This window comes from Podarcis vaucheri, assembly GCF_965113315.1.
Source record: "Podarcis vaucheri genome assembly, chromosome: 8".
NCBI classification, from domain to species: Eukaryota; Metazoa; Chordata; class Lepidosauria; order Squamata; family Lacertidae; genus Podarcis; species Podarcis vaucheri.
In genome coordinates this window covers 39,570,111-39,593,723 of record NC_138766.1, presented here as the reverse complement: position 1 = coordinate 39,593,723, position 23,613 = coordinate 39,570,111, and the positions used below count along the sequence as shown (strand labels likewise).

The 23,613-nt window shown below is 39.2% G+C and overlaps 1 protein-coding gene across 1 annotated transcript; it reads left to right on the top strand.

Moving 5' to 3' along the window:
• Positions 1-4,933: 4,933 nt before the first annotated feature.
• LOC309538288 (uncharacterized protein C18orf63) lies at positions 4,934-19,316 on the top strand. Its single transcript, XM_082233629.1, has 13 exons — positions 4,934-5,105; positions 6,008-6,086; positions 7,203-7,259; positions 9,349-9,460; positions 10,760-10,801; positions 11,724-11,800; positions 12,204-12,313; positions 12,933-13,029; positions 13,125-13,201; positions 14,227-14,410; positions 15,095-16,126; positions 17,307-17,426; positions 17,938-19,316. Exons 1-13 carry the CDS (start codon positions 4,972-4,974, stop codon positions 17,995-17,997), a joined length of 2,181 nt encoding a protein of 726 aa, XP_082089755.1. The 5' UTR covers positions 4,934-4,971; the 3' UTR covers positions 17,998-19,316.
• Positions 19,317-23,613: the final 4,297 nt, after the last annotated feature.

Sequence of the window (23,613 nt, the reverse complement as noted above, 5' to 3'; positions counted from 1 at the left end):
AGCAACACTTTACGTTTATGGAAGACAATCTTACTTGGCTACAAGAGATCGCCAAAGAAGAAGAAGAGCATGCTCAGTAGAGGGAGACAAAGAAGGGAAGGAAGTGCTTCCTCTGAGGGGAAAGGGCCAGAAGAGATGTTGAAGGAAATTAGAAAATGAGATAAGAAGTTCATATTTATTATGAACAAACAAAGTGGGAATAGAAAGGAAAGGGATAAAAGAGGAAAGCTGTTATAGGAGAAAGAAGTGAAAAGCACCAGGGAGGAGGGATGAAAGAAACTTGCAGAGTGAGATTTGGGGAGCAGGGAGAATAGGGTACAAATTGGAGAACGGGAGAATAAATTACCAGACATTTGGGTTTTTTTTTAAAAAAAAAAATACACCGAGAGGTATGTGGAGGTAGGAAGAGATAATAATTATAAAAGAACCCATTTAGAGCATCTGGATGAGCAAATTCTTCCTAAATTGGAGTCACAATACCTCACAGCAAATGTTTGCACTTAGTCTGAAAAAAGCTGGGCTATGGAACTCCTTGCTACAAAAAAAAAAAAGACTATGGCAAAGAATTTACCAATTTCCAAAGATGTATTAGGTATCAGTTGACAGTAGTGTAAGTAAGTGCTAGCATATAATGCCAGATTTTATCTCCAACTGCCACCATATTGACTGGCTCAATCCCAGTACCACATTTTGTAACTAGTGGGCCTCATTAATATGCAACCATCTGAAGTGGTTGAATGCCCTAGGGTATTAAGCCTGAGAATCTATGTTCTCAATAGGTAAAGGTAAAGGTACCCCTGCCCGTACGGGCCAGTCGTGTCCGACTCTGGCGTTGCACGCCCATCTCGCTTAAGAGGCCGGGGGACAGCGCTGTCCGGAGACACTTCCGGGTCACGTGGCCAGCGTGACGAAGCTGCTCTGGCAAGCCAGCACCAGCGCAGCACACAGAAACGCCATTTACCTTTCCTTTGGAGTGGTACCTATTTATCTACTTGCACTTAGGGGTGCTTTCAAACTGCTAGGTGGGCAGGAGCTGGGACCGAACAACGGGCGCTCACCCTGCCATGGGGATTCGAACCACCGACCATACAACCGGCAAGTCCTAGGCACTGAGGTTTTACCCACAGCGCCACCCGCATCCCTCTCAATAGATACATATGTATTACGTCCACTTAGGAAACAATGGTGTAACTCAAACACTATTTTAAAGACTTGTTTTCCCTCAGCCAGACTTAGGTTGGCTTTAGACAGTAGCACCCCTGCTGCTGAAGAGTTTGGATCTCGTATAAATTTACATCAGCTTAATTTACACGGGTCTGCTTTACACCAGCTTCTTGTACATAAGATTGCTCACTGTTTCAGCAGTTGCAATTGAATTAAATTGCAGTTTATAAAGGTTTCTAACTTTATATCGTAGTTATTTGTTTTTAATGTGCTGCAAGATTCTTGGCAGTTTTTCTATTCTAGAGCCTTATTTACCTATTCAAGACTATGTCAGTTCAAAACTTAAATATTTCACAACTGAGCAGGTATGAAATCTGATGTGAACTCCATTAGTCTCTAACAAAGTTCCTTTGGATTAAAAACTGCTTCAGTAACAGTATAATGCTATATAGGTCTATTCCCAGTTGAGTGGATACAGTATCTGATTGCTGTCTAAAACATTCAGGTGTTTAGTTTTAAAACCAAAAACAAGTTTGGCTCAAAAACCAAAAGGAAGATGATTTTCTAAAATACGCAGAGATCTATATGCTTACTATAGCGTTCACACATTACAAAACGCCAGTTGTTCCTAAAATTTGGGTGGCCGTAATGCTGAGTCCCCATCCCCTTGAGACAGAAAAATATATTGTCCATAATACTTTAGGAGTAATATGTCATCTTGTACACTTCTACATGGATGCTTTAGATTAGATTCCTGCATTGCAGGAGGTTGAACTAGATTGACCCTTGCGATCCCTTCCAACTCGACAAAATCTAGGAGTCTATACATACACAGTGCAGTTTTCTGGGATCCAAGCAAGAATTCTTGTTACGATTCTCTGCCATGGTCATTAAGGAAATCACCCTCTGGAGCTAGCAGAAATAAGCTAATGGGGCTTTGTTCAAAATAAACCCTCTCAAAATTGCACCACAGTATAGCAGGGAACTCAGGGAACTTTGAAAGTCCAGCACTGTATGTGATCTGAGGCTCAGTAAAAAGGAATGTTGTTGTTGTTTTTTAACCAATTGCGAAGACCTTCACACAGAGAGAGAGAGTTGCGAAGACCTTCACACACAGAGAGAGAGAGAGAGAGATAAGGAAAGGGTCCTCGATTCAAGGAGAAGAACACTTGTGCTTCCTGGCAGGCAGGCCCCGGGAATGTTACATCATAGGTTATCTGCAGGAGATGAGAAGTCGCATTGCTCCCGGGCTGCTTGTTCCTCATTCCGACGCCGCCTCCTTCCAGGACTAAAGGTTGCCCTTTGCGGAATCGGGCACCTCTCCTGAACTTTGGACGCGGGGAACGTCGCCATGACCAATACTGCCTTGTAAGAAGCGGGGGCTTGTTCCGCATGCCACCACCACCCCAAAAAAGTAGTCATTTCCCCCCTCACACTATCTCCCTCTTAAGCCCCGCGGGAGAGTCGCGAGGGGAAAGTTGAGAAGCTTGTGAAGAGGAGTCGGGGAGCCGGTTTCTCAGCAGAAAAGTCGAAGAGGCGGCCGACTCCCCTATATATCGTGTTCCTTCTCCAAACCGCGCCCTTTCCTCCCTCATGACTCCATTTTCTCCAACTTTCTGTCAGCGTGATTGCTCCCCTCACAGAGGGCGCTTCCAGGGGACGCTGCCTGTGTAACGTTCCCCCCCCTCACGTTTCCCGCGCTTTTCTTGCTAGGTGGCTTCTATGCTCGGCTTCTCACTCACTGGGGCTCTTGCCCTCACGAATGCTTCCCCGCTGCCTTTCGAGGTAGCCCTCCCAGTAAGAGGGGAGATCCACCTCAGGACGCTCAGATCTTTGGAACAGATTCAAAGGCTGCCCTTGTGCAAAACTCTTCCCAACTCGACCATCAGAGCCAAACTAGGCTTTCTGGGCAAATGGTGGTTGGCAACAGGAATGTGGCACACATACAGCAATAGGTATCCATAAGCCACAGGGGCCTGTTTCACACACGCACCTGAATCCCTCGATTTCTCTGCACTTTGTGACAGGCAGCTGAATGTGTGAATGGACACAACTGAGTAACGCTGAATATATTATTATTACCATTTTATTTATATGCCACATTTCCTCTTGATGGGGCAGGGAACCATGTGATAATAAGCACACCAGCTGAACGCAATAATTACAAGCTGTGCAGCTTTAAACATAACATTATACAACAGCGCAATAGCAACATTGTTAAAAACTGAGGGGGAAAATCATCCCTAAAGCCCAAGTGAGCAAAAGTGTTTGTAGTTAACATCTGAAACTTAACAGCCTCAGTGCCCATTGTATTTCCTCAGTCAAGGTGCTGCCACCAAGAAGGCTGTGTCTTGAGTCACCACGCCATTGGTCATGCCCATTGGTAGGATTACGGAATATCTGGGATTGTCCATTCACATATAATAACCACCACTGGATATTGTGAATAAGTAATATAGGAATAAACAGATTGCCCCAAAATCAACTTCTGTAAGAGAAAGGTTGCATGATTTAGTTCCCGTTTTTCAAGTTTTTCATCTTTCTGCTAATGTTAGGCCTGAAGGGGGGAAAGTAAGGGAAGAACTGCAAGAAAAGTAGAACTACTAGTGTCGTCATGTCGTAATAGCATAACTGTCAACAGTAAAATAAGGATGAGGGATTTTCAACAGTCTTCCCTACCCCAGCCTCAAGAGAAAGCTTTCCTTCAGACTTCTGATGCACTCCCACATTAGTTTTTTAGGTAGAAATATGTAACTAGGCAGTTGTTTTTAGGAAACAATTTGAATTTAGTTTAAACTACACAAAGCTCCTTTTTTCTGTACAATGAACTCACCTCAGTAAATCCAAGTTCTAATCTCTTACTGGTCATCACTACAATCAGCTTGAATGCATAACCAAATAATACCAGTGATATACAATTACTTAAATTTTGAGGGTTGTTTGGTCATATATTTGGGTATTCAGTTTTCAGAATGATGTTTGGTGAATGAAAAGTTGTGCTGAAAAGCAGCTTGTGTGCTGCTTCTGGCTCTGTTTGATATGACAATAAAGAAGCCGCTACTGATGTTCACAAAACTGCTTTCTGTTCTACTATGTGCCATGCTCTATAGTCAGAAGTCCCATATGCCATTATTTTATTATTTATCATGATAATTTATTAAATTTGTATACTGCCCTCCATCCAAAGATTAAAACATAAAAATACAAAATGAGAACAAAAACCAATCACACACACACATTTCAAAGACCATAGCATGTTTAATCAGCCAAAGGCCTGGTGCCTAAAGCTATGTAATGAAGGTGTCAGATGTGCCTTCCTGCTGGGAGCATTGCACAAATAGAGAACTACCACAGAAAAGGCAGCACACGAAGAAGGGCCTCAAATGATCATCACAGGGTCTGTGTCAGTTCACATGGGGAGAGGTGATCCTTGAGGTATTGCTATCCTGAACCATTTAAGGCTTTATAGTCAAAATCAGTACTTTGAATTGGGCCTGAAACTAAATGGCAGCCAGTGCAGTCGAGCCAGTATTGGTGTGATAGGCTCAAACTGTTTTGCCCTGGTGACCAACCTGGTCGGCGAATTCTGCACCAGCATAAGTTTCCATACTGTCTTCAGAGGCAGCTCCCTGTACAGTAATCCTCCCCCAGTAATGTGCTACTGAAAAACCTAACTTCTTCTCACCTACCCCCTCTTTCTTATATTAATTTGCCTTTATTTATATGTACCCTTTCTGATAATCATTTCCCACCCTCCACTTTGTTATAGGTCAGAGATTACTCAGTTCTTGTAGCTAGCAAAGCAATATGAATGACGTTACGTGCCAGTCTTTGTTTTTCATCAGTCTGCCTGAGCTGCGAAAACTCTGTGCCGTGAAGGTTACACTGAATTCTCAGTTCACAGCAACAGAAATTAGAACAGCACAAAGGAAGATGTGCAGGTAAAGGAAATTTGTTTATTGTATTTTTTGCACCTTTGCTATCCTAATGAAGTTCATAGTGGACACATGGCGGAAGGGGGAATGATGATGCTGGGGGGAAAGCATGCATTGATGTTTTTACATATAGGTTGATTATCATGGTTAGAGCACAGGCACTGAAACTATCTGCAGAGGGTCCAACAATCCTATTGCAGCTTGCTGAGCCAAGGAACACTCTGTTGTGACTGTGAGAGAGTTGCTGTAGCTCAAGTTCTGATATTCTTTCTTCACAATTCAGATGCTTTGTATACTAATAAATGCCAAAATGATAAGAAGCTGAGTGTATAAAACACTTGCTGCCTCTGACTAAAGCCAGTTTTAGGCACCCAGTCAATAATGAATACACATTATTAAATATTTAAGACTCAATAAAGATTTTGTTACAACATTACAAAACTTGATGTTACTATGGAACTATCACAATATGCCTCACTTCAAATGATTTCAAAAGTAATGGACCTCTGACTTAGTCTCCCTCTAAAAATTGTAGCCTAGCCTCAGACTACGTGGACCTGTGCTTGCTGGCACATCAGGTCTTAAGAATGAGCCAGTAGAATTTACATATAGAAATGGGTATTGCATCCATACATATGAAATTGCATTTGCTAGGATTTTTGTTTTCTGCTAATTGATCAACTGTGCTTCACTTCCATGAGTAATATCTATGGTAAGATACATGGAATTAAAGAATATACATAGTTAATGGCCAGTTATTCTGAGGACACTTAGATGACTGTGAAGCAACATCTTAAAGAATGTTGACTAAAAGAAAAAAAAATTGTAGAGTGCAGTGTACTTTGGGTTATAGATTTACTATTATGGAATTGTGGAGGTTAGTGACAAGTTTTGAATGCTTTACCTAGGCAACTCTTGCATCTGCATCAAGATGTGCTTTCTTCACCTGTTCCTGGAACATTGAATCAAATTTCAGTGGTTATGACGGTCAGTAATAATATTTCTGGTAACTTATATATAAATTCAGAGTATAGATAATCCAAGATCCCCTGGACAAGATATTGAGCACACGTATGTCTGAGTTTATGAAGTCAGGGTTTTCCAGGACAAGATTTCCCCAGGGAATAAACTGTCACTCCCCATCCAGGATCTGGAGAACTGAAATCAAGTTGCCAAGCAACAGTGAACTGGTGAGGCTGTACAAGCAGAAAAGTATAGAGGCCTGGTTGCCCTGGCAGTTGGAATGACCTGGCTCTTCCCTAAAGACCCCAAAGTATTATAGGACTCCAGGCAACCACAGAAAGCATGAGAGGCCTCCCATCTTTAATTTAAATGTTGATCATATGTCTGAGGATCAAACATTCTGGCTACACCGGTTGATTAGGTTGGAGGCCAAGAACAAGGAGGAAAAACTGGGAGACATTCAGTGGCAGGCCTGGGGGTCTCAAATTTCAACAGCATCCCGTGTGATGCCAAAATTCAGCAAGCCACCCCCCTCACCTTTCATTCTATATCATAGTTGCAACAACCCCAAGCACTGCACCCAAAGTGACTGAACCAGTAGCACTCCCCTAAACCCCTAAATCTGTGACATTAACCCCCTATTCTTTCTATCTCATATTATACCAGAGAACAAGCCAGTGATGAGGCTCCTTAGCAGGGCTGCAAATGCACATGCTTACAAAGATAAAGATTGTTAGCAGAATTCATGTGATTGATACCTTGATCTTAAGATTAGACAATTACTTTCCAGTCCATAGAAGCTTGTTATACAACCGTAGCATTTGACAGTTGCCTTTATCAGCCACCCTCTGGAAAGGTCTTATCCTGAAGTCACAAGGGGACTAAACATAGTGCCTTCCCATTTTCTCTTTCCCTTAAATACATGAGTTTAGAAAGATTCTAAAGACAAACAACTGTCATGAACAAACCAAGTAACATAGTTTCTTTGTAGTGATTTTTGTCATTTAGAGAAAATTTCAACATTTCTACATATGGGAGTGAGACCAATTGCATTTTTCTCAAAAAATGTAAGATTATCTTCATTAAATGTATCCAAACAATATCTATCTGTGATATATTTGTTTGTTTTGCTTGTTTTAGATACTCTTCTATAAGTCAGGAAAATTTCAAGCTTATATAGAGAAAAACAGATCTATAGTAAGTAATAAAAGTTTTTTCTAAGCCTGGTTACATTGTTTAGCAATAGCATATACTTATTTGTTTTGTTTATTTGCTAAATGTATATACCTCACATAAAACCTAGCTCTCTGAAAAGTTTGAAAAGTTTTCTTTATAATGCCCAGTCCAGTGGCTGGTGGCAGTATACCTAGGACTACCTGTAGTAACACAAGTTGATTATTTTTTTAATCACCAGTTCAATGCCTCACCAGTTCACACAAGCTTGCTAAGAATTGTTAAGAATTGTTAAGCTTGTTAAGGCTGTATAAGAATCCACACTTGGATAATGAATTTGCTATTAGTATAAATCAACAGAAAAACTGTTTTTGTAGGTTTCTGTCCCCTGACCTGCTATCTATCAATACAGAACTAATTTTCTGTAGGAAAAGAGAAAAGGAAAAGGGCAAATTTCAGGAGTGAGCCAGCGGTAAATCACACGGTGAAAGTTGGAGCTATCTCTACTAGCAAAAATGCAATTGACACAGAAGTGTTAGGCCTAACGGGCACAGCAACTTATCTCTTGTTCCCATGAATCAGTTGCTGATATGGAAGGTCCCTGCCTTTCTACAGCTGTCTAAGTCCCCTTTTCTCCAGGGTTTGTTTTCCAAGCAATTGGAGACTGTGACTTGTGCATCGCCAATCGCTCTTCCACCCTTTTCCTGCCTTTGGTTCAGGGAGACAAGCGGGAGGGGATCTTGTTGCAGCAGCAGGAGGAGACACCCATGACACTTCACCAGCCTGACTCATCTCTGCCTCTTGGCCTCTCTCCTTCCACCTCCTGCTTCAGCTTCTGCCTCTGATTTGGAACTTCTCTCTGTTACACACTTTCCCAGCTCACTAAGGCCTGTTACCTCCTCAGCTTCCAATACCTCCCTTTCCCAGTCCTCTCCCTCTGACCACTCATCATTGTCCCACCACCACTCTCTGGGCTCTGAGTCTTCTTCCCTTAGTGGTTCCCCAGCTGGTTTCTCCCACCGTTCCTCTCCAACCAGGAAAATTAGAAAACATGAAAATTGGTGGCTATTGAAGGACTGTACCTCAGTACAGAGCTTACATTTTCACTTCATTTTTTAGCACAGATGTTATACAATTGTAATAGTATACAACACTGCTTCATTATGTTGAACCAAGAAAAATAACTTGTGTAATTTACTGCACACTGGGAAGCTGTGTTAGCACTTTCCAAGGCAAAACTAGATATTTCAGTCACATCACTGGGAACTGAATGATTGTTTTTTTGCTTAGTAGATAACAACTCAGATTGGAACCAACGTTGTGGGAGATAAGATTTTACCCTTTGTCCCCACCATGGGTCACCAGCCCAGCTGTTATCCACCCCAAGAGAGTGCCAATGGCAGCTTCCCTTCTGCAAATAACAGCTCCTCCCTCCCTGGTGGAGACAATCAAGATACAGTGGTGGCTCGCAAGACGAAATTAATTCGTTCTGCGAGTTTTTTTGTCTAGCGAATTTTTCGTCTTGCGAAGCACGGTGTTGGAAGTTTTGGAAAAGCTTCAAAAATCACCAAAAACCTAAAAAAAGGCTACCACACCGCGTTCTATGAGTTGCTCCTCGAAGTCAAGTCGCAACTGTGTTAACGGTGTTAAAAAAAAGGAAACAAACTTGCAAAAAACGCAAGACGTTTTCGTCTTGCGAAGCAAGCCCATAGGGAAATTCGTCTTGCGAAGCAGCTCAAAAACCGCAAAACCTTTTCGTCTAGCAAGTTTTTCATCTTGCGAGGCATTCGTCTTGCGGGGCACCACTGTAAAAACCATGGCAGAGGCAGTGGATTACATCTCTTCTCTCCCCACACTGTGGTCCTGATCTGTATCCTGCCCTTCAAACCATCTGTTTTACCAAACAGAAAATTGTCCCACAACTGCCAATTGCAATTGTTGGTCACCCCATTTAATTTGGCCCTTTGGTAAAGAAGAGCTGCGGCTAGACAGAGTGGAATGTACTTCGCTGCATGGATCAATCAACTTCATATAGTGTCAGTATGCTCTATGATTAGCATATTTTGAAAGAGAAAGCATGTATTTTTTATTGTTTTTTGGTTTATCACACTAGATGGCAATGCCAGAGAGAGTTGTTCCAGCTGTCTTTCAAACCTGCCTGTCCTATACACTTATAGCCAAACTTGCTCCTAATTGGAACCAAGCTGGTCATCTCTTGATACAAGGTATTTATTCTGAACCTTTGACAATCACAGTCCTATGTAGTGTTATATATTTGCTCTTTTCTGCATACATTGCCAATTTGCTAGCTTTAGATCTTCTTTTGTCAAGTGATCCTAAGGAAATTTTAAGTGTTACTTTAGAAAATGCTTATAATACCCATGCATATTTGCATATTCCTTCTGATCTGGGCAGTCACCTCCCCTAGTACTAACTAGTTTGGGAGAGTTGAGAAAAAGGAATAAAGGTCCCATGGGACACTGACTGAATAGCACTGAGCTAAACTGCATAGCATGACTAGAACAAGAATTTTTGTTCATATTTCATCAGACTACACACTGCTTGTTCACTACCAGAACTCCTGCCAAATGGTATTTGACATGACAGTTGTGCATTTACAGGTTCAAAGAAGATAAAGCACAACTCTGAGAAATAAAACATATTCACTTCCATATAAAATCCTATGTAAGAAAAGCCTAGACAACTTTGTCAGCTTGTTTGAATTGTCATGACTCCATTCAAGATACTGTATTTTTCATTCAGTGGGGCTCAATTGCACAGTCTAGCCAGTGCCTCCTCAATTGTCTGCCCCACTCCCTAGCCATGCCATAGCCTTTTGGTGGGACCAATGCCTGCACCAACTCCTTGTATGCCAAATAAAGATGGCCAGGAGACAGAGAAAAGGTAAGGATAGTTTCCACCCCCCAAAGGACCAGAGGAGGTGCTGAAGGTAATTAAAGAGTGAGATAAAAGGTTTTGTGACTAGTGCCCTCAGCCCTCTCTGAAAATAAAAAAAATGTGTCCCTTGATCCAAAAGGTTTGACAACCCCTGATTTAGATGCTCTGAATCAGCAAATTCTGTCTAAAATTGGGATGTTGAGTCATAGTACCATCTCAAGTGTCTGTGCTTAGCTTGGGGAAAGCTAAGTTATGGAACTCCTTGTCACAAGGAAAATGCTGTGACAAAGAATTTCCTAAAATGGATTAGACATCAGTGGAAAATGATATCCATCACTGCCAACGGATTATGTCAAACTCTGCTTCCATTTAGCACCATTTTCTTTCTGGCTTTGTCGCTGCACCACCATTCTGTGTCTTGTGGGTTTCAGTAACTTCTAGTCATCTCAAGTGGATCCTGGGGGTGAAATGTTTGAGAACCCAAGCTTCATACTGCATAAGGAATCTATTTTGAGGCAGCCTTGGATGGGAGAAACCAGATCCTTTCCAAAATACTGATTTGTAAAGGCTTTATAAAGGCAGCAGGCATATTTGTTTTATAATATGTACCAATTCCATTTGTTAAGGGAAAGATTTTCTGTCACAAAGGGGAAAGCAAAATGCAGTTGGTAAGTACAATATTGATTGAAGAAAATATATGTTGCCCTCTCAGGACCTGAAATTATTTTGGTGATATGTGTACTCATGTCAGTGTGGTTGAAAAATAATGGAATCATTTGTGCATCAAATGCAGGTACAGAGGATCACCAGCTGAACCTCTACTATGTTTGCTTTGTTGGAACCTGATGAAGATATCTTTCGGTGGAATGCTATGTCAGGCTATTACAAATGTTCAGGCTGCACAAGCATATCAGCTTGCAAGATGGAACAATCCCTCTCCTCACTCTCACCACACACTGGGGGTTCTCTCAACACCCCCCTGAGCCAATTTTGGGGGGCTGAGGAGGGGGGAAAGCCCCATTGGGCACACTGAAGCCCTGGGTTTTATTAGGTGAATCCTGTCATGTATCTTTAAAAGCCTGGTATATCAGTCACCATGAAGGCAGATTATGCATATATTTCCCATTGTCAAGTGGCAATCAGAGGCCAGTAAGATGACTGCACATAACGTGTGCATGAAAGGCAGTTGTCAACATGCAGTGATGACAGGAATGCCTATATTATGTCACTCCCCAATACAAGGCACAAGTAAACTACCAGGAAAAACCTAGAATGCCCCTCTACTGCTACTAATTCTGTGACCTTTAGGAGATCAACAATTCATGTCTGGAACCATAAGCACTATGGTTTTCCTCAAGCATGGGTTCAAATTCCCTTATAGCTCAAACAACTGTAGCTGCTGCAAGCAACCCTTTTGCCAGGAAAAGTGCTAGGGCTACACAGAGAAGGCGGGATGGCTATTTGCTACGTGCTTAAGCTCTTGGATTTGCCAGATTCCTATAGTGTAAATTGTTGGTTGGAAACTTCGTTTAAAATTAAGCACAATGTTTTTGCCTATTAATTATCTGAATATTACAAATTTTATTTTAGTTATGGACATCAATGTATCAGAGACTCAGCTCTGCATTAGTGTCGAAGTTTTCACAGTACGTCTGCCACCACCTGAGGTACAGGAGTAAATCAATGTTTTCTACTTGCATTTTAACTAGGCCTGCAAGTCTGCATCCTATTGGGGGTTTATTTATTATTCATGACACTTTTCCCTTCCTTACCCTACACCTTCTCCAAATCTGCTCCAGAGGGTTGGGAAATCTGCAGAACAGATTTAGTGAGTGTGAAGGATGGGGAGTCCCATTCTGCAAAGAGAAATATTTGTACTGGTGAGATTGTTGCTTAGTGCTGTGTTGGTTATAAGCCAATGTACTCATGAAGTTTTGATTTCATAATAAGTAGATGAATGCTGTATAGGTTTTTATGGTACCTTAATTATTTTAATGCATAATACTTACTTGCCGTATATGTTTGCAGATACTTTGAAAAATTACTTTATTGATTTTTTTCTATTCTCAGCTTGAAGAATTTAATATTTCAGCAAACATCTTAAAGAAATTTGACAGTGATAATAATGCTATCATTCAAAAATACTCTATTTTAAGTAACTGGTGCTATGTTTTGCCAAGGTATGTTTTTATATTTCAACAAGAAATGCTAATGAGATGAACAACACATCTCCTGCAATATGTATTAGTAATTATGACTAGTTTGGAAATTGATTACTCAAGGAGAAAAAACATTTCATGACCAATGTCGACTTTTCATAAGTGTTCATACAAATTCAATTGGCATATTCATTATTTTTTTAAAAAAGGAATTTTTCAAAGTCTATATTTTTATTTTTATTGCATACTATTTTTAATCTTTATACATTTCCATAGGAAAATTTATTCTATCTGTTTTCCCTGTATCAAACTGTAAGTGATATCTGCAGATAAATTTGAGTTACCAGCTTTTTCTGTATGAGAGACTGTCGAAAATGTCACAGCTTTGTAGCAGATAAAATTTTACTGTTAAATTATAAACAAAGAGTGACAGTTCAGTTTCTGATCTACTTCCTGTAAAACAGGCAAATTGTTTCACTAGCCATGTTAAGTTACAATGCAGTAAATCACTCACTGGTGTGGGTGGACTGTAGGATCATCCAGCACAATTCATATGTGTCATGGAAGTAACTATGTTTTCTATCTCATTATATGGCATGGAATTATTATTTTTTAGTTTTCTTTCCTTACTTCTGCACAGCATGAAAATGGGTCAGATCATAAGCATTAGCCACATAATTCCACCCGATACTCCATTCCAGTCATATAGTGATTTGCAGCTGCACTGGGAAAATCTGGTAAGTGAATGCAAATACATAATTTGTTCAATGTTGACTATTTTATATAGCAAGTTCTTAACCTCCTTGTATTTATGTACATATATTTTCTTCAGTATGGCTATATTCTTCCGGAGGATCCTGGGATTTATTGCAACGTTTACTTCAAACTGATAGGGGAGCAACTATTCACATATCTTTTATAAACTTTATATTTATGTATTACGTAATTTATTTCTCCTTTTTGGCACCTACCTAGGATTATGGGCCAAACCTGCTATACACAAAGTTTCATAAAATAATCAAGCTCAGTAGTTAAAATTATCAAGTAGTTCCATAGTAAATGAAAGTGACATAATATAACATAAGCCCTTTTAAAGTCTCTGATTTTAGTGAGAACATAAAAGGCTATTTCCCATTCAGCATTTGTTAAGTGCAAATAATAGTTATCACCACTCTGAATACACATAATTTCATCTTCTTTGAGTTATAAATCATTTTTAAATGGTCACATAAACACACAGTCAAAATTCTACACCAAAAAGCTAAATCCTGTGACCTAAATTCTGTACAAATTTAGATTATTTTTTTTCTTGTTTTGAATCATTTATCCTGATTTTTATCTTCATTGGGAGGGAGAAGGAGGTATGAAGGACACTGAAGTATTATCCCGACTATTAGAACATTTTGCCCAGCTTCTGATATTTCAGCAGGCAGAATCTATATAGTTGTAAAAACATGCTTGAAAAAAGCATAATGGCCCAAAGTTTATTTTTTAAAGTAAGTAAAGGGTGGGTTTTTCAGAAACAGAATTCTTTGTGCTGCACTGTAATGTTCTATGTAGAATTGCAGCAGCTGCAGAGCACTGCATGAACTAGAACCACTATTGTCAACAGTTATGTGTTTGCCCTTTTGCAGTCTGCACACACTTTTGAGCACCAGTAGTGCTAACTGCCAAATGATCCCATTCTTCACAATTCTTGCTAAGGTGCAGATATAGCATGGCCTTAATCAAGGAAAATTTCCCAGTGAAAGCCTTGTTGCAATAAACAGGAGCTGGAAAGGGGCACTTGTGTGCAGCTTCCATTCATTTCAGTAGACCTTGTGCAGGAGATTGTACCCCCTGTCTTTATCATACACATTGCACAAGGAATGAAGCAACAACTTCTCTATGTATATTTCTCAAACAATTTCTTTCAGTCCTTAACACCAACTCAGATATCCTTTCAGTTGCATACGAAGTCAACCAGTGCAGTACTTTCCTAGAGTAGATTTAGAAGGTGTTCTAAGTGCTTTTGCTGCTGATCTGAAGACTGTCATTCCACACATTTGTGGGCTTCCTGTTAAAATGATAAGTAAAGCATTATATGCCACCAAAGATCTTACCCAATCATCTGTACAGGTAAAGGCTATTTAAATATTCCTGTTGAAATTCCTGGATGTATTGTTAATGGATCTTGGGAATAGTTTTAGAAACTTTGGAAGACAGCTACTGTACTTTGGTTTTTGCCATTGTGGCACATAGAAGCCATCTCTTTCTGCTCTTATAACAGTGGGATAATATATGAAGTGGCTGAAGTAAGAGGGTGAACAACTAAAGCAGACACAGCAGTCACGTGGAAACCAAAGCAGCCCACATAATTTTTACTGTGACAACCAGAGATGTGATGGTTGCTCTTGTTGCTGGCATGATAACTGCAAATAGTTATGTGCCTAAAATGATTCCAGGTCTTCCTAGTTAGGATCTCTGATTATTATGAGCAGTTTTCCACTGATTTGTGGGAAAACTAGTAAGAACTTCAGAAACTAGTAATAACTTCAGAAACTAATCATTGTGCTATTTATATGGCACCCTCCCCCAACATAACAGGGCACCCAGCAGTCTTAAACTATGCAGTCTATTTGTTTTGATGCCTTGCATGCTTGCTTGTTTTTTTTTACTTCATCCGCACGATGTTCTCATTCAAGTAGCAGCCCACACTTCCCGTCCCAAGTAATTCAGATTTTCCCCAAAAATTGTTGTATACAAAACCTGTTAATGGTACATAATGTATTTCAAATTACTCTGTGGTTTCTCGGTTTTTAGAAAGTTAGCTCCAAACCAGCCAATCTCACTGGAAAAAGGAACTGCAAGGTAACTTTGACTCAAGTACCGGTAATTCCAAAAAAAGGCATGCTCAGTTCTTCAGCATGTGCTATAGAAAATAGCCACAAGATGGAGCTTAAAGCCAACCAACTGAAAACAGATATTTTTACTAATCTCAGTTTACTAGCAGAAGACAAGAACATTGAAGCTCCAGGGAGAAAAGTGTATAGTAGGAAACAAGAAAAAACTTCAGAAGAATCTGCAGGAATGCTAAACTCAAAAGTATCTTTTAAAACGTCAAATAATACTTTAAGAAATTATTCTACCAGAATCATACCCATCTTTAAAGGAAAGCTGTTGCAGATGGATAAGCAGACCACAAAGGCCACCCATGAAAAGAAAAGGCAGAATGCTTCTAAAGTAATGAACACAGCTGCTAAATTGGCTGTATTCAAGCCTAGTACAGATCAAGTTAACAAATTGTTACGTGATGCATCATTAAAAAATATTACAAACGGAAGTGCTCTTCGGATACAGACTGGAAAAGCCAATGTTAAGTCTAGTAAACTTGCATTAAAAGAGAAAAATGAGAATTATGGACACTTGGCAAATTATGCTTTAGCTAATGGAGGAGTTTTAGACAGGGATTCAAGTAAATTCAAATCCATAAGACTAAATTCCTCTTTGAAATCACCTAGTGACCTTGCAGTGCATCATGTATCAGTTGTCCACCAGCATCTGAATACACCTTCAAATTTCAGAACAAGCCAGAATACCTTGACCACCGAGTCAAAGAAATCCCATCCCTGCATGTCTCACTCAGATGTGGATGAGGGAAATCCCAGAATATTTCACAATCAAATACAAAGCTCATCTGAAGAAGAGAAAATGAATGCTTACAGTTTATGCAGCTCAGTACACAGTAGGGCCAAACAAGGAGATCACAAAGAATCACTAGGAATATCCCAGCAAGATACCATTAAGACTTCTAGTCTGCAGGGCAACTGCCTACAGGTATACCTAGTAATAAAGGTATTTAATCCATTTCAGCATAGGAGTTTCCTCATACTGCTGATTCATACAAAGACAGCATAGAAAGAAGGGGGGGTCATTTTGTGTCAAATTTCAGGTATATTTTTAGGCTTAGCCAGCAGTTTCTTACAAATACCTTCCTTCCCTATCTGAATATCAGGTGCTTAGCTTAGGCTGTGTGTGCGTGCTGTATGGCCTGTGGGAGTCATATGGGCTTAATTAGCGCTGCTGAGCCCAACAGAAAATAAAACAAATCTGTGCAGATGTGTCCTTAGAAAAGGATGTGGAACTTGTGGTCCTCCAGAAGTTTCTGGACCACAACCCACATCATCCTTGACTGTTACCTATGCTTGCTGGGATGATGGGAGCTGGAGTCAATAACATCTGGAGGGCAACACAGTTTAGCTACATCTGCCTTAGAAAATAATTTGAACACCATACTGATACTGCATGGTTAAAACTAAGGCCTCAAGCTGATCAGTGCCTAGATGAGAAAGTGCCCAGGAGTTTTTCGCTATGTGCTTTTTGAAGGGTAAGTGAGAATACCCTTTTCATTTATTTTGATGCTGGTCTTTTTCTACCAGACAAATGAATAACATTTTTTCATTAACTTCAGTAAGTATTATTGGGTTGTACCGCATAGATTGCCAGTATATTTTGACTACTTGTTTCCTTAGATGGCAAAGTGAGGTCAACACATATTGTCTTTGACATTAGCATGACACTCTTAAAAGAGAATTAAACGTATTACAAAATGTACATTTTAAATGTATATTAAATAGCATGATCAGACTTTCAGTGGAGTTCTGTAAAGTTCAAAACCCTCTTATACTCAGGGCTAGCACTGAATATGTAAACTACCTTGCCAAAAGCATCTGCTTTCTTTCCAGTTTTCTTCTCATTCCTTTTATTTATTTTAACAAAATTTATATATGGCACCACTTACTTTGTAGTAAAACTTGGAGCTGTTTACAAGAAATATGATCAATAAGAACAGTTAAAAACAAGTAAAAAGAATTAAAATTAACAGTAAAAAAGATTAAAAGTTTTCCACAGAATGTATTGTAATGATAAGACACATCACACTATACGTATTTTTTAAAGTTCCATTTCCAAGGACATTTGTAACCATGTATGATTGTAAATTAATGGCGGAATAATGTTTTTGTTTTTTTTTAAGATACCTAAGACAAACAAGTCATCCCATTGCAAAGATACAAACTCAATTCAGATTTTGTCAAAGATGGAAACTCACTTGGCATCTGCATCAAACAGAAGTGGAAAAAGACAGCAGTTAAAGGTTTAGTAATAGTATTTATAGGCATGTTAGTGCAAGAACAAGGAGAGGGAAATTTGCCGTATTGACTCATACATAAAACAGATAATGGAAAGCACCACATTAAGAACAAGGTCTTATTCAGAAATGTTTATAAGAGGGGTGGGTTTTTTTAGCAAATTAATTAATTCTAGAATATCATTCATACTTCCCAGTCCCATATTCTGATTCTCCATTACATGGTAATTTTGACTGAAATATTTACTTGTTTATAGTAAAACCTTTCAATTCCATGGCCTAAAAAAATGTGGCTGGTTTTGATTTTAACTTAATCAAAATGTTTAGAATGATATCTTAGATGTTTTGCTAGTCACATGTTGTATGCGCATTACTTCAATATTTCAGCATAAAAATATGTAATAGGTAGGAATGACATTTGTTAGGGTAGCTCTTGGCTGAATGCAACTCAGTTCAAAGTATTTTGATTTTCTTAATTGTAAATGTAATTTGCTTTAATGCTTTAACATGTTGGCAGGAAAAACAAGTGAGTTACTCAAAGCCAAAGAAACTAAGAACCAGTAAGCTATCAAACTAGAATAAGTATTTAGAGATGAAGGAAAGAAAAAACTGGTATGTAAGCACTAAATTGTACTTTCTATTATTATAACCCTTCCTATGATCATAGCTATTGATGAAATAAATATCACATATGGTTTTTTTATTTGCTACTAGGTTTCTACTTATATGGTGCTTCTCAGCTATTTTGCACTTCTTACCACAAGCCAAGAATTGTATTTCCTTGTTTTCAAGCATTCCTAGTACTTTTCTTTTGTTAGAGTGCAAAGACCCATCTCTACGCAGATGTGCAAATAAATCTAATATGGCAAAAGCCCAGAAATACAAAAAAGCCCCCTGTACAGCATATGAATTTACCTTCTTTCCACTGGAAAGTTCATGGTCAGAGGTTCGGGGTGGGGGGCAGGGAGGGATCTGGGTTGCTTATGCAAAGCCATGGGCAGGATATTCAAAATGGCAATGTTACACAAAGTGCAAAACAAAAGTAAACACATGTGTGGTCCTTGTAAAGCAATATGTGTTGGTTATGAGGAAAATATAGATATACAAAAGGAGGATTCCTGGGTGTCAAGATCCAAGGTTGGGGCACCTATTTTTGGTGAGAGAACCCCAGCAGAAGTTTAAAATCACAAAATATGCAGCAAAGTAAAGCATGGAAATATAAGCTATTAGACCTTTAAAATATGACTTTCTAAGTTCCTTCCAAAGTTCCCATCTTCCTCTAGCTTAGAAAAAGACCCCACGTTCAATAAGTTTAAAAATGGTTTACTTACAAATTCTCCAAAGGTCAGTTTCATGTGCATTTCCATGCATCAGCCAGAAAACAAAGGCAGTAAAACCTGCATTAGTTACAGTGGTGAAATTATTGGCATAGGAACACAAAAATGGTTTGTAAGAGCCATGTAGTCTGAGTTGCAGCAACCAGCTCAAAACCCCTTCACAATTTGAGCTTCTCAGGTAGACTGAAGGGGAACAAAAGTTTTGATTACCCTCCTCCCAATGTAAGGAGAAGTGGCCCAGCTAAACCTGACAGGAGAGCTTACTCTATAGCATTAATCACTTCATGTTTTAATTAGATTTATGTGAGGCTGGTTATCCCACAGTATGTGGGAACAGCAGCCAAACCAGAGGGCTACAGTATGGTGCAGATGAGCCCTCTCACCCTCAGAGGCTCATGGGCTATATTGGAATTGGGTTAGCTGTGCTTTAACTCCTAAACTCTCTTTGTTTTTTGTAAGCTGCAGTTTTTGTGTATGTATTATGCAATGTGAAGCATTGTATGGCTATGTGAGAATATGTTTAGAAATAGTGTTGGCTTAGGGGTAGTACGAAACACACCATTCTTGGACCTGCCTAATTAGTTGTTATTTTGATTGTTTTACTCAACTTTTGAAGATTTTTTCCTCTTTGCCACTATATCTTTATGATAGTTCTAAATTGCAAAGAGCATGGCAACATAGTTATATTATGTATTTTATTTTTCCACAGCTGTGAAAGCAAGACCATGTGATTATATAAAAAAAAATCAAATTGCAAAATACTTTGTTCAGAAGATGTGGAATAGTCAACCTAGTTGATTTTTATCTGTTTTAAAACTGTTCCATTAATAAGGTTTGTTTCATCTGAAAAAGTGTTTTTTTTTTAAAAAAAAATGTCTGCATTGTGATATTCTTTCCTTTTGTATCACATGTAAGTCTCATATGTGTCTAATTTTATTGATATATGTGGTAATAAATGTTGCAGTGCACATTTTGAAATGATTTTACAGTATATTTTATAAATGCATTTTCTCATGTATACGTTGCTTTTAATTACACAAAGCCAGCATAACATTGCATATTAAGGCTCATTCTCATTAAATAAATAAATTTAAAAGTCAGCTTTCATCGTTATTATAAATGTTCAGGATTGAAACTCCAATATGTATCTGCATGCATATGGGGAGGTGACAGTGTCTCACACCTCTCAGAATACTGCTTTGGACCGCCAACCTTAAGAGGTGATGACATTTCAGGGGGTTTGAAAAGCTCTCTTGTGTGAGTGGAAGCCCAGTATATATTTCTGTGAGTAGTTACAGATGGGTGAGACTGACTGAAATAGAGTAGGGGCTCTGTGCTGCCACCTGCTGCAAATGGAATCAAATGTTTATAGACGTACTGAAATGTCTCCTGGAGTCCTTCTTGTCACAAAGTGGTGAGAAGCTTGAATTATTAATCCTTCATTTGTTAATTCAGTCAGAGTTCTTAGCCTGATTTGAAACATTTAACTTATTGAACAACTTAATTTTCATTCCAGCCAAAGTTCATTCCAAGTATAGCTATATACATGCATATGCTATACTTTTTTAAAAAAATAGAATATGTGAAAAGAGTAAAACATTGTTTTAAGGCAGACAGTTCACAATGGCTAGTAACTTTGCGGTCATACTTCATTGCCAAATTACAAAGTGCTGATGTATGAAGTATTTTCATTTTGTATCTTGGGTTCCCATGTCATAATCTATCACAGAAAGACCCATTTATGCTTATGTGAAGAGGCTGCCAAAATTTAATTGGCTTTAATTGTCTACTGTAATTAAGTACCGAATATTCCACTAATTAAACAATTGTCTTCTGTTTTAAAATGATTGGAACCCTGTCTTGTGAACTTTCAATTTAGTGGGCAAAAGGAAAGTGGCACAATGCCTTAATAAATCAGAAGTTGGTACAACTTCTGATTTGGCTGTAATATAACCAAAAAGCACACTGAATGTTTTAACAAAATCTGACCCACTATTTAAAAACATTAATGTAAAGAACTCAACTGAATCATACAAGAATATTAATATGAGACAGGATGCAGACATGATTAGTAGTGCCATCTTTACCTGCTAAAAAGCATCGAGCTACATGTTAATTTGTGTTAGAATCTTAGGTTTAGGATCTCCACATCTATTTCTGTATTTTTAAAAAGTAGCTATGGGCACCTCAATCTGGTCTAGTTTGCATGGGTATTGACCCTTACCCCCAATCCATTTTTCTACTGAATTGTCTCACATGCTGCTATTTGCCTCCCAAGTGGCTGCACGCACAAATGGTAGCCTTGGATATGAGTTTCAGTAGGAAAATAGCAAGGGGAAAATATGAACTCCCACCCCCTACTATATTGTGGTTGCAGTCAGATAAGGGGGCAATGCAACTGCTTTTTTTTGGTAAAGAAAATACTGTGGGGGCTCTCAAGCATGGGATTCAAACATGCCTTTAATATAGTTTAACCCTTACCCACATTGAATGCAGTGGGGCTTCCAAGTAAACACACAATTCCTATGGGTCCACAGTTTCATAAATGATCAGTATAAGAGAGCTGTGCTGGATCAAGTCACAGGCTTATATTTTCTTCTTTCCCAGAGTGGTCAACCAGATGTCTATAGGGCTAGAAACTAAACATGAAGACAATAGCTCCCTCCCACCATTGTTCCCCAACTACTGGTACTGAGGCTGCGTACACACGACAGTTCAAAGTGGATATGAGGCATCACCTGCGTGCATGTTTTTCACATTTTCCACAAAATGTCCTCATTCAAGTGGCAGCCCACACTTTGCCCTCATTTAATTCAGATTCCCCCCAATATGTGGGCAACAAAGTGAGGAAAAAACAACTTTAAATTGCATGTTACCCACATGTAGATGTACTGAAGTGCATTGTGTGAGCAGGGTTTTCTTACAGAAGTACAAATGTTTTGCTGGGTACATTCTGTACTTCTATTAGCAAGGCTGTCCTCAGTGGGCTGCTGGAATAGACTTACTAGATTGTATCCAACACTAGTCACACTGGAGAGCCCGTGTGGTGTAGTGGTTAAGAGCGGTAGTTTCGTAATCTGGGTAACCGGGTTCGCTTCCCTGCTCCTCCACATGCAGCTGCTGGGTGACCTTGGGCCAGTCACACTTCTCTGAAGTCTCTCAGCCCCACTCACCTCACAGAGTGTTTGTTGTGGGGGAGGAAGGGAAAGGAGAATGTTAGCTGCTTTGAGACTCCTTAAAGGGAGTGAAAGGCGGGATATCAAATCCAAACTCTTCTCTTCTTCTTCAAAGCAGACCCATCGAAAGTTCATCATGTCCATTAATAAGGTCCATGTATTTCAATGGGTCTACTCTGTGTAGAACTTAATTGGATAAAACCTGTGGAGTCTATGCAACTGAAGCAACCATTTTATGTTACAAATACTCAACTGACAGCCAATAGCATTCACGCAGAATGATAGAGATATGATATAGAATCTCATCTCCTGTGATTTCTTCTCCCTGTCTCCTTTCACACATAACGTCAAACATCTTGGTCTATCTGAAGTGTAAACTTTTCAGGGCTGAGGCCTGCTCTGTAATAATATTGTCAGTGGCAAGCTTTCTCCTGGCTTCAGTTGTATCATCATCAGGAGTTCGTCTTCCTAAGTGTCAGGTTTGTCGAATAACCTATTTCAGACTTCCTCAACCTAGTGTCCTTCAGATGTTTTAGTTACAACTCCTTCAACCCTAACCATTAGCCATGCCTGGGACTGTTGGGAGTTGTAGTCCAAAATACCTGGAGAGCATCAAATTGGGGAAGGCTGACCTACAAAAACCAGATTTATATCAGGGAATTAGAGTAAAACTTTGTAACTCCAATGCAGTTGTTAATCTGCTCCACTATAATCAACCAGAATTTTAAAGTCATGCCACTTGAACAAACTGACCTTTCTCATTTAGCAATTCTGCACTAGTCTTTGTAAAAAGGTATTTCCTGGAAGCTATAATTCACATCCAAATATGCAGGTTATTGGGTAGGTGAAGCCTAATGTAGGCTAATGGCAACATATGACTTTTTTTCCTTTTTATTAAGCCTCAGAGCTGCTTGAGGACACGAGTTGTCCTTTCTGCCAGATACACACCTTGTTTTGCCCTATCGATTAAACTTCATCTGATTGAATTTTGGGTTTATAGGACTAATGAGATAGTCGGCCTCCAAGGGGTTTTAAAATAAGAAAGAGGAGCAATAAACTTCAGAGTCTACAGGTTTGTTTTAAAAAATGCAAGTCAGTGCATTGCAATAATGGGAAATGTGTGGCTCATTACATGTGGGCATCTCTCCAAGCTATGCCAAATGAAACACATTTGTCTCCATTAATCCTAGAGCTGCAGACCTAACAGTAGCATTATTTCAAAACTCTATCTAAAAAAAGAAAAAATCCAAAAGCATTGTTGATTTGGGGTATTCACTAACTGCACTCAAGATGATTAACCAATATATAATTACACCCCTATCTTTCCCTTTTGTCATTAGCAATGACATTAAACCTGGGGAGGGGTGTTATTTCCCATAAGTCTTTTTAACAAGGCAACATTTTCATTCCCTAATCCACAACATCTATGTGAAGATTCTCAACATGGCAACAAAGACTATCATCTACCATCTGTAACTAGGAAAGCTTGGGAAATGATTTTGCTGTTACCTTCTCCTATGTTTGGGTACCTCTATTAGAGAGCTGATTGTGCTGATCTTTTTAATATGCCATGATTACAGAGCTTATCATGTCCTGGAAAACCTTATAGGTATAATTATAGGATGTTTCTCTCTCTCTCTCTCTCTCTCTCTCGTGTTTGTGTGTGTTACACAGGGCTCT